General features: G+C 38.1%; 1 protein-coding gene across 1 annotated transcript in view; it reads right to left on the minus strand.

The window, feature by feature from the left end:
* csmd3b (CUB and Sushi multiple domains 3b) overlaps positions 1-16,266 on the minus strand; it is a 773,500-nt gene that overhangs the window by 76,610 nt on the left and 680,624 nt on the right. The window contains exons 35-41 of the mRNA XM_042331884.1: positions 11,002-11,126; positions 10,192-10,288; positions 9,617-9,721; positions 9,003-9,121; positions 7,225-7,294; positions 6,257-6,373; positions 5,248-5,457 (exon numbers count right to left, since the gene is read on the minus strand). Of these exons, the coding sequence (XP_042187818.1) occupies positions 5,248-5,457; positions 6,257-6,373; positions 7,225-7,294; positions 9,003-9,121; positions 9,617-9,721; positions 10,192-10,288; positions 11,002-11,126 (843 nt within the window). The remainder of the gene's footprint in view (positions 1-5,247; positions 5,458-6,256; positions 6,374-7,224; positions 7,295-9,002; positions 9,122-9,616; positions 9,722-10,191; positions 10,289-11,001; positions 11,127-16,266) is intronic.

Here is a 16,266-nt window from a genome sequence, read left to right on the forward strand (position 1 = left end):
ATTCCTTTCTCAATGAATCCATTGGAAGCCAGGATACTGGTACTGTCTCATCTGAAGGACAGCACCTACAACAAATACAGTCTCCTTATTGCACAATTTGAAAGGGAAAAGAGTTTCTCCCGGTGTCCTTGTCAACAATCATCCAGATAAATTGGTCATTCATTTCATGACTCTTTGCAGAGGCTATGTGTAAACTGCTACAGTCCTGTGGCTTAGTGGTTAGAGCACTCACCTCACAAATGAGAGGGTCTGGATTTGATTCATAGGTAGGACAAAACATTGGGCAAGTTTCCTTACTCCATGCATCTCTGTTTACCTAGCAGTAAGTAGGAACCCTATTGTTATGCGATTGGCAAATCACTTTTCCAGGAGTAATAATATCTTCAAAAAAAATGTTAAAAAAAATAATAATTTGGTCACTCAATCCACGACTGTTTCTGGGACACTGCTGTGTGAAATTGGCTGCCGAGTTTCGCCCACAAAATGTACAGTCAATTCACTTTACAGTACATTTTGTGAAGTGCTTTGAAATGTCTTGAAGACATGATAAGGCACTGAATCAAATGCAAGGATTATTATTGTTATTATTATTTTGATCAGACGAGAATCAGACACATGCGGAAACCCATCACCATGCTCAAGAGTACCCAAACCTCTTAAGCATGATGATGGGTTTCCCCATGTGTTAGATAAAGAAAAAAAAGCTAAATTTCCATTTGCTTCCTGATTTTTCCTGAAGAATACACATAGTTAATAAGATCAGATAGAAGTTTTGATATAATTTCCTCCATTTCCTTTGGCTCTATTAACTTTATTTGCCAAAGTGCTTTCTAACTCCATTAATTTGTGCACATCAAAACTGTACCCAACACAAACCTAATTTAAAAATTTGCACTTCAATTAATAGATTCATAGCATTCATTACCAACTCCCTTGCAGCTATTCACAATGTGCTGTTCCTCGTTAACTCGGTCTGATTACTTGATCCTCCTTGTGGGGGTGGTGGGCGAAAGACACAATAAATTCTCGATGCTACTTGCGAAATTTGTATCATGAACCAGCAAAATGCAAAAATGTAGAAAATTTCCAATGTGCAATTGATGGAATTTTTTGCTCACCGGTGAATGTTTCAGACATTATTGGTGTGTGATTTACAGTTGTGCAAATTTTGGACCCTGATATTTTGGATACCTGATATTGACATTTGGCCCTAGAAATGAAGAAAAATACCTGAATAAGTATGTGCTGCCATTGAATGTTTACACCAGAGTTAAATAAGGAATACTGCAAATGTTACTCAATTGCAATTTTCAGGCATTAACATATCACTCTCTAGAAGGTGCTGGTTGACCTGCTGTGGACTGATAGGATTTTGTGCTTTTGTGAAAGAAAAAGAACATTAGTCATCAGCTGGGAGCTCAGAGACTGATTCTGAAACATATGTTTGGTCATCCAGATGTCTAACATGTGCGGAAACCCATCACCCCACTTAAAACATCCAAACCAGACGAAGAGTTCCAGGCATCCCACCTACACATGGATATTCTGGTCTGTCATCAGGAGTGCCCTGGAGTACCACAAGCCCACCTGGCTCAGGAATCGGACAACTGTGAACATTATAGAGGGCTGGCTTGATTCAGACATTCCACTGCCAAGAATGTACAATATAAAAGAGTGTATGTCCACTGAGATGACTGTGTTGAGATGGCAATGTGTACTGTATGGCTGAAAGCTCTGAAACTTGGAAGATGCCATATCTTGTGAAAACTGATTGTCAGACCTTCCATATTGCAGTTAAGCTAAATACTATAATATGTCGACCTGCAATACTGTAATATACAGGCCTACAATACTTTAAAGCGCAATTCTGTAATATGTAGGCCAGTTTAATAGTAAGTCTCATCACTGACTACAGCCATATTCTTTTAGTTCTGACCAGATATAGAAACCTCTTGAGTTCCATGTCATTGGCTCTTAAATTGTATCCCATTCAATGAATCTCTCATGGCCAGTTCTGTCTTCTTTTTCACACACTCAGCAAGAAGCTTGGTCTGGAGCAAGGGAACTTCCTATGCTTAGCCAACTCTAGCTCATCATTTGACTCATTCAGCATCAAAAAGAGGGGAATTCCTCATTCTGTTCAACAGTTAGTCTGTTCTTTTCTGAGCTGTGAGGTGGAGGGGAAATAAATTAATTTTAAAGTAATGCAAGATAAAGATTGATTTTAATTCAACTCTTACTTTCTTGCTTGACAGCTTTTTGTTCCCTGAAGCATTGCTTGTCAGTCAACATATTACATTCTGACTGCATTTTGTCTCAGAGGAATTCATTATTCTCAGTCACAACCAGGGCTCAGACCATTCATAAAAAAAGTGTCTCAGCAACTTTTCAGATGTGTCTGCATTTGCTCTGGAAGGAGGCTGGCTCTTCATATGACTAGCATTCAGATCAGCAAACAATAATAATAATAAAAATAATAGTAATATTCCTTACATTTAGTACAGTATCTCTCACACCAGGAAGATGTCTCAAAACACTCCATGGAATATAATGTAAAGTGTATTTTGTAGTTGAACAAGCAAATATGTAGACAGTAATGTTCACAGACAGCCACAAGTGAATGATCAATTTATTTTGGAGATTGCTAGCCAGAACACCAGGAGAAACTCCTTTCTCTTTTCGAATAGTTCCATGGGATCTTTAGTGGCCATCTGAACAGACATACAGGACTTCATTTTAACATCGTATTGGAAGGATGGTACCTGGAGTGTCAGCTAGATTGTGATCAAATCGGGCTTGAACCCACAAACGTCTGACTCGGAGGTGAGTCAGGTTGACCTTCTATATGTACCATTCAACTGAGTCAGGTTGACCTTGCTATATACTATTCAAATGGGAGACATTTCCACACTTCTGCACTGTACTTTCAGAATCTGAAAGTGAGAATATTTGTTCAAGGAAACATCTGCTCAGTCACTTATTCACTCCATGTATATTCATTAATGTTTGCTTAATGAGGAGCATATACACAAATAGAGCAATCCTCTCACTGCAGGGATATGCAGTGAATTAATTTAATAGAACCCCACAGATGGTAGTTAAAGAAATGTATACAAACATATCTTGTTAATTTTGCCTGAATCTCACTTGGTGGAGTTGGGCTCATCCTGTGTCGCATGATGTCATGTTATCTCCCATGTTTTATAGATTCAATTCAGATATAGCTTTTGTGTGAAGTGTAATGGCTGTGTATTTGTAGGCTATCACAACAGCCAATTTGTGCACAATAATGTCCCACAAACAGCCATGAGGTGAATGACCAATTTTATCTGGGGGAATCTTGGTCAGGACATCTGTAGACTTATTTCTCTTTGAATAATGTTGTGGAATCTTGAACATCTTGAATCTTGAACATCCACCTGAACTGATGGGAACTCAGTTTAATGTCTCATCTGCTGAATGATACCCTTGACAATGCACACTTAAACAGTCCTGATGTACTTAAATCTATGACCTTCTTACTCAAAGTTGAATGTCACCAACTGAACCAGCCAAAATCTGTCTTATTTCAGAATGTAGATTAGCAAACAATTCATTAACAACCTATACATTCAAAGTGCCACAATCAGCTCTTCCCCCTAAAACAGTCACAAATTATCACTGATTCTGATGGTTTTCTTTCCCCCTTGGCATCCCTTGATTTGCAAAATGAGTACTGATGACATATCAGTGGAATTGCTTTGGAGGAATTACCAGTCTCAATTGTGTGAGGGAATTAAATCATGACAATGTTCAGTAGTTGTGTCATTTTAACCATGCATTTTAATTCATCTCCCTTCACTAGCTCAGCAAGCTCCTTGGCATTCTGAAAATTCTCAGTCTTCGTTTTAAGGCTTCCAAATTAAGGTTTGTTTTGGTCAGCCGGGTGTCTGACACATGCACCTCATAATGCGTCAGAGGGAATACATAGGTAGTTTGGGACATATGTGCATGTGACTGCAGGAAGGTGGAAGGCGAACTAGATGGACCTTGGACTTTTCTTCATCTAGCATTTCTTATGCTCTAATGTGTTAAGTCAGTTAGGAGCTACAATGATGTTGATTGAAAACTTTAGTTCCCCTTATGATGAAGGAAGGAAATAGGAGGAGAAAAACTGGCAGAGGTAAAAGGTAAACAAGCTTACTGAAAATACTATTAATAGTGCTCACATGTCACATGTCATTATGTTGTTGAAATGTGTAAAAGTTCACAGTTTTTTGTATAACGTGTAGTAACTGTGTATTTTTAGGCAGACACAGCTCACAATTCCCAATTCAGCAAGTAAAATGGTACCATCAAATGTTTTACTTGTTTTGATATTGCTGATGTGGAATGTGTGATATGCCTGCCACACATTTCAGGAAGTAAAAGTCACAAATTGGAAATTGCAGTTAATGCAACAAGTCCAGTTTGTAAATACCACAATTCAAACCCTGCCATTATCTTATGCAAATCACCATATAACCCATTGACTTTATGATGAAAGTGGTTGATCCATTCCTTGCTCATCTCTAACTTGTGTTTCCTTTCTGAACGGGCATAATTGCATGTTCTATATAAGTGCAGCATCACTTACAGTCACTGAAATTCTCTTGTGATTATTTCACAAACTCATTGATGAAATACAACAAGCATTCAGTATAAACTACCAGATATCTGATAGAATATGGAAATATTTAATAGGGTTTTGGGGTAAAATCTGTGGCAAGTCATAACAGATTCAATGTGATATCACATCCTATCAGAAACACTGTTTATTTCCATTCATTCTTATATTCATATTCAAAGGCTGTGAAACTAAACATTCACCCCAACAGCTTCACTTTGGTTTGCTCCTGTTGCCAATTTTAAAAATAATTGGTGCCGTCTTGGATATCAAGAGATTGGTGTGTCCTGTTTCTAAATCCTGGAGTCAGAGTGTGAGTGCAGCTAAACAGCATACCAGGTGGAGTGAGCCAATATCCCACATTAGCCTCACTCAACCACCAACCTCTGTGATAATAAAAATAATAAATAATCCTTTATATAATGCGCTGCACATAGGGAACATGTCTCAAAGCACTTCACAGGATTCCCTAGAAAATATAATGACTGTGTATTTTTGTAGAGCACAGTGTGGGTAGGAGCAATCATTGGGCATAATTGAGGAAGGAGGGGCAAGGGAAAGAGGAAGATGATTCCTCTTTATTTCTCCTTTTAATTCCTTACCTTGATAGATGACGCGGAAGCCCTGCTTGTTCTGCGAATAGTCACTACAAAAATACAGGGTGGTTTCGTGAGTCGTGCTGAACAGCGGTGCTGGCAGCTGGGGACCACTAAATCTACCGATCACTGTCCCAGTGGTTGCAGATCCACTCCGGACTTCCATGTAATCGTGGATCATTTCCGTGGAAAAGTTGACAAAGTGCAAATGCACACCTAAGAATTGCAACGAGAGCAAAGGAAAGAAGAAATGAAGTACCTTCTTTGCAGTATGTGAACGGAAACAATACATTATTTATGGCATACTGAATAAACAATATAATAATCCCTTGCATTTTATATTGTGCCTTATCACCTCTCAACGTGCTTCACAGAATTTACTGTAAAGTGTTTGTGACTGTGTATTTGTCGGCAAAATAAGGATGACATTCTTATGAACTATGTTTCTGCCTATGGATATTTCCTGGCTTCGCTGGATGTAGACTAATGATTTCTCATTGCTAAATAGTCCAGGAGGGATAGAGAGAAAATAATAAACAAATCGCAGCTCACTTTTTTTCCTCACATGTGGCTTTTTTAATCCAGGGTGCCAAAATACCGTTTCTCCCAAGTTAGAGAAGGGTTCTCGTGAATGACCCTATTTATGTAAGTAAAATTATAAAATGCTTATTTTACCTCAGACAGAAAAAAGCATGTGGGGCTCACACATTGCTTCTGGTCAGATACTCTCTATTGAGCATGTGTAAAAACCTTAAATAGCCCCCAGGACTCAACCACTACAAAGGGGTTGTTCCCTGGACTCTACCAATACTCTAATAAATGTTATTACAAGATATAGAGAATTGTCAAGCAAATGTGCATAATCTGTTTATGAACTTCATAGTTTGACCAAAAAAAGCAATGGCAATTAAACATCAATGTGTGAACCTCTTGGTCATGTAGACAACTCACCATTCGGGCAACTGCTGTGTGGGGTAATAATGACGTGCCAACCAATGATTGTCCCGAGACTTACCAAATCCAATAGGAAGCTTTACGGTCCAAGTGCAGTCTAAACTGCTTGGGTAGTTTCCAGGAAAACCAGGGCTAAGAACAACTCCGCTGAAATCAGTCAGAGCACCACCGCACTGGGCTGCAAAACAACAGATGTGTATTGGAAAAGACCTTTCTGCAATTCAGCATAACAAAGTGTATTCAATGATGGGTAAATAAGAATTTTGAAGTGGGGAGAGCACAATTTTCATCCCTCAACATCAAAAACAATAGCTTCCATCATTTTAGGATAATGTTTTGCAGCGTTTTACCAGATCAGGGTTCACACGCCAAGCAAGGATAGGGAAAGAAAGGGTTAGGGGGTAGATAGCCATAGGAATATTCAAAACAGTAGGTTTTAAGGTGGGAGCTCAAGATATAGTGGGAGAGGGGCAAGGCAGAGGGTTAGAGAGAGGGAGTTCCAGAGTTTAGAGATGTAGGAATTGAAGATTCAGTCAACAATAGTGACATGGAAAGGGAGTGGATGACCTGCAGCTCTTTGCAGATCAAGCCCACAAACAAAACTAAAATTAGAAACTACCCTAATGGTTAGAATTTACATTTCTAAAAAATCCTGTTAGTGTTAGTCGAGGGAATTGGGAGTGTGAGACCACAAACTGGAGAGGGGTACTGCCATCTAATGATAGGCATTGCTGGCATTGTGTATCATGTCACAAATTTTGCTTGTTATAAAATAATAATCCTTGCATTTGATGCAGTGCCTTGTCATGTCATTGAAATACCTCAAACTGCTTGAACTTCGAATCTTCTGATGCAGAGCTGAGAGTGCTCATATGGACTGACAAGGGTTATTTATTTAAATGAAGAGTAAATTTCCCCATTCAGTGTTATGCCTCACATGAAAATTATTATCTCAAGTACTGTCATTTACATAAATAATATAAACCAGAAATGAAATGATCCACTTTTGCAAGCTACAGACACACTTACCTATACACATGGGAATAGGATAATTCCACCTCCTCACTGGTCCTGGCATACATGTTATATGAGAATGCCCCTGAGGAAACAAAACATTTTATTCCAAAGTCTCCTCAAAATCCATAAATCATTCACGTAAAAATTGTGATCTGTTGTATGTTTATTAACACTTCAGATAATTAGCTCTCACATAGCTGTTAATTGCAGCTTTAACAGATGGAATCTTATAGAGGTGTATAACAACAACAAATTCTTGTTGTATAAAATTTTAAACGGGATTGAAAGAGTAAACCCAGAACAATACCTTAGGAAGCACCAACATAGTAAAATAAGAGAACATAGGACATAGGCTTAAAGTACAGAGAGCAATTTCAGGGAAAATACCAAGAGGTTTTTCTTTACTTAGAGGGTAAGTGACAACTAGAACAGGTTTCCTGGAAGGGTAGTTTAGGGCAGGACATTGGATTCATTTAAAAAATTGCTTGATGTTGTGATGGGAGGATGGGAGTCTAGGTTACATGGATGAGATTGGATGGGTTACAGGATCTTCTTTGTCCTAACCAAATTTGTGATCCTGTAATCTTGTTTTGCTCAACTAAGTGTATGACACACACAACAAACCATCACCATGCTTAAGTGTATCCAACAGAGAGAGAAAATGAAAGCATGTGTACATATGGTGTGTGTGGGGGGGAAGAGGGTGCCAAAGGAACCAGCCTTAAATTATGACTGATTTGAATTATAAGCCTCATATTGCAGCAGACTGAGAATTAGCACATCACATAGAGCAATCTTAGCCCAATTATTTTAAATGTAGAAACATTAACTGGAAAAGATCCTATAAGCATGACTTTTAAAGGAAAAAGTATACATGACAAGGAAACACAAAAATGCACAGTATTATGGGATAAAACAATACAATAATAATCCGTGCACTTGATATAACGCCTTATCATATCTTCGAGACGTCTCAAAGCGCTTCACAGAATATACTGTAAAGTGAATTGACTGTACATTTTGTGGGCGAAATGTGGCAGCCAATTGCGCACAGAAGTGTGCCACAATCAGTCGTGGATTGAGTGACCCATTTATTATTTTTTTAAGGAATTATTACCCCAGGAAAGTGATCCACCAATCATCTAACTACCAGGTTCCTACTTGCCCAACATTTCGTCCTGCCGGGAATCGATCCCAGGTCTCTCACTTGCGAGGCGAGTGCTCGAAACCATTGAACTACAGGACTCCACATAATGTGTGCAGCTTTAGCTAGGCACAGGGAAACAGAATTGGTCCGTTACCTCTAACAGGGGTGAAGGCACCTGACCTTTACGGCCTGGCCAAACGACAAGGATTCAGGCTTCTTTCAGTCTAGGGACTCCTTTTTTCAGTCCAAAATACAGAGATTGGGCAGAAAATCCTTTCATAGCGTTTAGTCACACAGGCACTGCCCTCCTGTCAGAAATACTACAAGAATCCATCTTAAAGACTTCCATACTGCCAGTTCTCACTGTCTGTTACACTAAGGATAGCTTCTGGCAGCAACAGACTGCTGTATGATTTTGTTTCTGAGACATTGGGACTTCTATAACAATGTTTGGAAAATGTTCAGCAACATTGCATATGATTCACAAGGAAGCATCAATCCCTGAAAATTGGGCATTCACTTTGAATATCAAATCTTTGACCAGTTTGGGGAATGCACATAAACAATGTGTAATATAGTTGACTCTTAACAGAGAGGCTTGTGTACATTTATGGGCTGTTTAATACGGCACTAAATTGCTTACCTGAAGAGAGTATCCCTGGTCACACTGAAATGATACCACATCTCCTACTAAGTATCTGTCTCCAGTTTTGATTCCATAGCTGGGAGTAAGTGGTTCTGGACAGGAATCCAATCCAATGGCTGCAAAACATTAATTCCCATTAACCACTGACATGGATAATGATTTGTGTTGTACTGCAGTTTAGACACTTGACTATTGACAAGAATTACTGTCTGAAACATATCTTTCTCAGCCTATTTTTTTGTCTGATATGATAGAAGACTTTGTCAATTTTTAAATTGGAGCATACCTAATTGGAATTAATGACAACAGGCAACAAATACTTCAATGCTGGTAAATAAACCAAAATTGAAAAGATATGTAATAACTAAGGAGTATGAATTATTACACTTGTTCTAGAAACAAACATTGGCTATTTGGCCAGTTGAGTCTGCTTTACCATTTTTTTTAATCCTGACTGATCTGTAAGTGAATACCAACAATAATCTGATTTGATATCTACAATAATAATTTGATATAGTGCCTTTCATGCCTTAGTACATATCAGGGCATCATCCTGACATGAAAGGCGCTACATAAATGTCTGTATATTCAGTTACATAACATTACAATACCTGTGTACTCGAGGTGAAAGCCAGCAGCAGATACACTGATGTCCGACTGAAAGTTCAGGTAGAGATTATTAGACGTGCTGTTTATCAGTGCTGGTATTGTAGTGCCTAAGGAGAAGATGGGAAGAAAAGAAAACTAGAGCTTCCAGATTCTTAATTTTGCTTACCAAATGTTGCTAGGTTACCCCCTCCCCTCTCCCTTGCCCCCGATCAACATTTTTCTCCTCACTCTAAACATATTATTTTACACATCTTTACAATCTTATAAGCCAGTCAAGTGCCCTATGTAAAAGTTGTTCCCATCTTTAAAATGGATGAATGAAAAAAGCTGGAAAGTAAATTACTTTGAATTAAAAACAAAACAAAAGGAACATATTAAAATTAAAAGCTTAGCCAGACAAAAAAGAAGGTACAGTTCAAATAACTTTTTTAATTTTTTCATTAAAGTAACAATGGTGTCTTGTAAAGTGAAAAACTAACCAGAAAGGAGAATCTTCTCCCTGGACCTATGGAGTTAAAATTACAGCATTTTTTTTAATGCATTTACTTTATCCAGGATGGTACTTTGTTCTTCTTACCTGAATAGCTTCCAAGTCTTGGAGCATTAGTATCAACCCCATCATGGAGGTCTAAAGAATCCCAATTGTGCTCAGTTGCAAAGCTTATTACATGAATCTGAAAAACATACATGCATGATTTTTAAATAAACAATGATTGCCACTTTGAAAGTATGTGCTTCAATCAGACTGGTATACACTTATCAGAAAGTTTTATTGCAAATAATTGGACCTTCTCTTCTAAAGAGTTAATGNAAAAAAATACCCCGTGGCAAGGGAAAAATAATTTTAAAAAAACCTTGCATTTGATAAAGTACCTTCTGTTGTCAAAATGTTTCAAGGCACTTCATAGGATTTACTGCAAAGTGTAGTGACTGTGTATTTTGAAGGAGAATGTGGCAGTCAATAGACACACAGCAATGGCTTGAAGTAAATGATTAATTGTTCTGGGGAATTGTTAGCCAGGAAAATAGAAAGAAACTCCCTTGTGGGAGTTGTTCCATCATGATTAGCCAAAAACAGCAACCTATGTATAGTCAATTATGACCAGTGTTAAGCTAAATGTTACAGTAGATCATCATTTACAGTTTACGGCCTCAACTCTACATTGTAACCCTACTCTAAAGTACAAAGGGAGACAGTATCAGACCAAACAAAAGAGTTGTTTAATTTTTTCTTAAACTCTTCAGATTGACTCCGTAAAATTACACAGAATAATATCTACAAATCTGCACTGAAATAATGTGATGGCATTGGTGTAAAGCAGATTCTGGATTAAAAGAACTTAGATGAAATTGATCAGAATAAGGAACACAAAAATAGCCTTCTTACTTGTATGCCTGCACCTTCTGGTACTATGATTTTCCAGACACAATTCAAATTGTTGTTATACGGTTCAGGATAACCTGGAGACAGGATGGATCCTCTGCGCCTAGTTAAAATTCCACCACAGGGCACTGGAAGGCAACACAAATGGAGAAACTAAGAATTCCTGACATAATATTGGTGTGCATTTGAGCAGGAGGCACAATTATGGTTGGTGTAATTTTTAAACTGGCTAAAGATTTAGTAAAAATACAATAAATTACAGTGCAATTTCTAAATCCGAGAGACGTGAAAGACATTCAAAACCTTCCTTTGCTCTTTACTCACTCTGAACATTCAGACGGATAGAGGAATGGCATTATCAGTTTGCTTATTCTGTTAGAAATCAGCCAGGTGGAAAATATATTTTAAAACACAGTAATGTTGGATACAATCTTCAGTTTAGATATCAACCATAACTATGTCTACATGTTGATGCAGTAAGATAGACTATTATATTTAGATCAGACCAGCACAACCTTTAGTACCTTTAACAATTCCTGCTAATGAGAATATAAAGACACAAACATTTTGGCTAAATCAAAGTAATGCATCTGTGTTACAAATGAACTAAAATTCTCATGGAAAATTCCAAATTAATCTCTACAGTTTTTGCTTCAGGGAAATACAAAGTTATTGATGTGTTTTGTGCACTATTTAATAAAATGTGCAAAATGTTCCAGGTAAGTTATACATCACCAGTAAAATTTTAGGTCTATCCCCTATTGGAAAGTAGCAGCTAATTTGAAACCTTACACCCTGCAGACCTAGAAATGTAGGATCAGCTGGGTACCAAATATGTCCATGAAGTGCAGCAATATTTTTTCCCACTTTAAATGTCTTTGTTTTAATAAAAAGTCTTGTTTTCTTTTAAATTGCAGAGTTTAAATTCTGGTCAGCGTTATGTGTAGCAACATAGATGATATTGGCCTCTCTCAGAGCATTAATAATCCTCAGTTGTCAGTCACTACATGTAATGTCAACCTCAATGTTATCCTTCTGGTAAATTAATATTGGATGTGCATCACACATCAACAGAAACAATTACTGTTGGTTGCTAAAAAGATACGTTTGGGAGTTTTTGCTATAAATTGTTTAAGTGAAAGAAAGAAGCAAGCCTTTTGTTCTGGATTCAATCCACCCTCGTCGACCAGGGATCACTGGCAAATTCTATCACCATGAGGATAATGGAGTAAAAATTGTGACTTGAATTATCACATTGTTGTTAATAACAAAAATCCTTGCATTTGATACACTGCCTCATTAAGACGTCTCAAAGCGCTTCATAGGATATATTGTAGGTGGATTGACTGTGTATTTAAATGCTCTGGGATACTACCCAGCATGAGGGTTGTTATATAAATGCAAGTTGCAGTTGTTGTATTTTATGGGTAAAATGTGGCAACCAGTTTGCATGCAACAATGTCCCACAAACAGTCATGGAATGAGTGAATCATTTTATTTTGGGGAGGTTGTTGGTCAGGACACTGGATAAGTGTGCTGTAAGTGACAAAGGTATGGATGAGGAATTTCCCTGTTCAGTGACTTGGGTTTCCGAGATCCTACGCCTCGCTAGCTCGCGAATGTCTCTGCCGCTCGCTGGCTCAATGCAAACAGCAGTGGCCCATAAACAGTCGTGGACTGAATGACCAAATTATTATTATTATTTATTTATTTTTGAAGGGATTATTACCGGCAGAAAATCAATCCAACTTTCTGCAATTATATATATAAAAAATATTATATACATAATATGAATACCTCTACACGAGCTGGGACAACGTTTAGAATTCATTTCACACGGACTGAACAAGAGGTTCAGAGTGAACAGATAATAACACTATGTTTCACTCTGACTGTTAGTAATCTGCCAGCCTTCAGCATTGTAGCAGTTATTTTCAGATGTATTTTTAAGCTGCTTTTACAGCTTTCATTTCAATCATAGACAGCAGATAATTAGGGCAGATTATGAGAAATTGATGTACAGTAATGTTGTGAAATAGGAAAAAAGGTATTTAATATATACAGTAATACTTTTCTCTGCTCCCGGAAACCCTATTTTTGAGATGCGAGATGATATCTTCTTGGGGACATCCACATTGAATATAAACCTAAACCTGAACTCAATTGTTCAATTGTTCCGAGAGGAAGTCGAATTTAGTTCCAGGCATTAGTTATATCCTCCTCTAAAAGTAAGTGATTTCTTTAATAATAATAATCCTTGCATTTGATGTAGTGCCTTATCATGTCATTCAGACTTCCCAAAGCGCTTCACAGGATATACTGTAAAGTGGATTGTCTGTGTATTTTGTGGAGGAAATACTGTGGCCAGTTTGTGCACAGCAATAAACCATAAAGAGCCATGGAGTGAATAATCAATTTTTAATTTGAGGAATCGTTGGCCAAGACATGGAAAAAAACTCCCTTCTCTTTTTGAATCATGCCATGGGATCGTTAACATCCACCTGAACAGGTAGACAGGACCATGGTTTAACATCTCACCTGAAGGGATTTAGTAGAAAAGGGCTTAGATCATGATAGGTAGATATAAATAATAATAATAATAATAATAATAATAATAATAAATATCAAGAATAGTACCCAAAATAAAGAGGAAGTACCCACAGAAACTGATGATAACACTTACAGTCAAAAATAATATAACTGGAAATATCACTGGAACAGATCGAAAGCATAAAAACAGGGAGCCATCAAATATGCTATCAAGCACAAGAAATAGTACATCACATATTGTCATCATGTCCAACCCTAGCACCAATGGCGTACCTGAATCGATATAATAATGTAGCTAAATATATCCACTGGAAAATCTGTAAACATTTTGTTTTTGATGTAGAAGACCCCCAATTGGTATGAAGTTTAGTGACTGTGTATTTTGTGGGCAAACGCATATCTGTGTCACACTAACTAATGGAGGTAACTATGGTGGGATTCCCGCTTCCCCCCCGCCATGACAATCTTTTATGCCTAACAGCAACAAACAACTATTTAAACCTGTATAGCATCTATATATTAGCATCTAGCATCTGTATATTGCATGCATATAATAGATAGATTCCTCCGGGGCAAACCAGAGGGATTGAGGGAGAGTGTTGCAGAGTTTTGGGGTGTAGTGGCTGAAAGCATGACCTCCGATGGTAGGGTGCAGGGTGTGAGGGACGAGTAGGAGGCCGATGCCAGTCAAGTGGAGGCGCCGGGTGGTGGATTGGGGAGTGAGGTGGTCGGAGAGGTAGGGATATACCAGAGAATGATTTGAACACAAGTGTGAGGATCTTAAAGTTGATCCGTTTGGTGATGGGGAGGCAGTGGAGCCTGGCCAGAACTGGTGAGAACTGGTATGGAGTCCGGGTAAGTTTGCGGGTGGCAGAGTTCTGAATGAGCTGGATCTTTTGAATAGTGGAGCTGGGGAGATTGGCGAGGAGTGCGTTTGAGTAATCCAAGCTGGATCCTATCTGGCAAACCAAAATTATTTCTGGTTGATTTCCAAATTAATATTGTATTGTGTTACTTTCATAATTGCTTTGGAAGAATCTGAACTATGTCCCCATGAGTATCAGACCATTGGCTATAGGAAATACTAAGTGCAATCAATGTTCCAAGAATGTGTCAATGGTTTCAGAGAAACTGAACAGAAATGTTTCTGCTCTTCCATATTTAATGATGTTTGCCTATAACTGAGTAGATGGACTAGTGGGTAGAGAAGTTCCTCTCTTTGTTGCTGTTGCTTGCTCTAAATGGTAAAATATATGGCAGAGGGTTGTGGGTTCGAGCTCCTCCTCACGGCTTGGAACTCGTAAAGTCTGAGCTGACACTCAAATGCAATACTGGGGGGTGCTGCATTTTTGGAGGTGTTGTTCTTCAGATGTTCAGGTGGATATTAAAGTTCATTTGGCACAATTTGATCTCCACACTCAGATCCAGCTGAGTGAAGGCTGTGGGTAGTTGAGTGGGGTGTAAGCAGGGTGAAGATGTAGAGATGTGTTTGGGCATGATGTGATTTGGGCAACGAGTGTGAGCATCTTGAAATTGATCCATTGTGCAATAGGGAGCCAATGGAGCCTAGCATGGATTGGGGTTATCGGGGTACAGAGTTTGGTGTGGGTGAGGATACATGCGGTGGAATTTTTAATTCATTAGATTTTATGAATAGTGGAGCTGGGGATACTGGTGAGGAGGGTATTGGAATAATTGAGGTGGAAGTTGATGAATGTATGGATAAAGGTTTCAGTTGGTTGGGTGTCAGGAATGGTCCAAAGTGAGCAATGTGGCAGAGGAAAGCGGTCCTGATTAGCAACTGGATGTGGAGTAGAAAGAACAGCTGGGGATTAAATCTGATGCCAAGGTTGCCCTAAATAGTTAATATCTATTGCTGACCATATTTGTGAATGTTCCTAAAACAGGAATGGCAAATAAGTCATTGGATTATTCATTTCCATTTTACATTTTGTTCAAAGGAAATCAAATTCTTCAATAAATGCTTAAGTGCATTACTTAAACCAGAACTCTAATTATTTTCTCTTATTGGGAATAGGATTCCATGTCTGGAAAGCCATGAATAATAATTGCCTTAGGCACTTATTGCCTTAGGCAATTATTTTATTATTCTATTCTAGTTTGTTGCTTTGATTTACAATTCTGATCAAGCACCAGCTGTAGTGTAAAATAAAGTGAATATGCCATCTAGTTGTATTTAGGCTCTGATATGGGTCATATTGTTGGTGACTTTTAAAGTGAGGTAAAGAAAAAAGCATTTTGACAATTGGAAACAAGTAACATGCTCAAGAGTGAAGCCAGTGCAATAATATGACATTGCTAAGGCTTCTAATAGTCTGGGACATGCACTTTGTCATAACACATAGGCTGTGTCATCTGACAGCAGTAATGGATGAAAACAAATGTTGTAGTGTATGGACTGACTCTGAGTACTGTGGGTGTGATTGGCTTGTGACATTTGCGCTAATTTACCTTTTACACCAGTTCCCACTCTACTTATAATTGTGGAATATCCATTTAATCTCTATTTTATTAGGTAACTTGGGAAGCAGAGTGAGTTCTCATATAAACAGATGGTGTTGACAACACAGTTAAAGGCCTCTTGAAATCAATAATGATGAAATCAGGTGCTACAGTGAAAGTAGTCTGGAGACTGAGACCTGCAATGTTGTTTACTTTGAGATTGATAACAACAAAGCTGCTGGAAGTGTCATTTTA

The sequence above is a fragment of the Callorhinchus milii genome, unplaced genomic scaffold (assembly GCF_018977255.1).
Source record: "Callorhinchus milii isolate IMCB2004 unplaced genomic scaffold, IMCB_Cmil_1.0 Scaffold2, whole genome shotgun sequence".
Taxonomy (NCBI): domain Eukaryota; kingdom Metazoa; phylum Chordata; class Chondrichthyes; order Chimaeriformes; family Callorhinchidae; genus Callorhinchus; species Callorhinchus milii.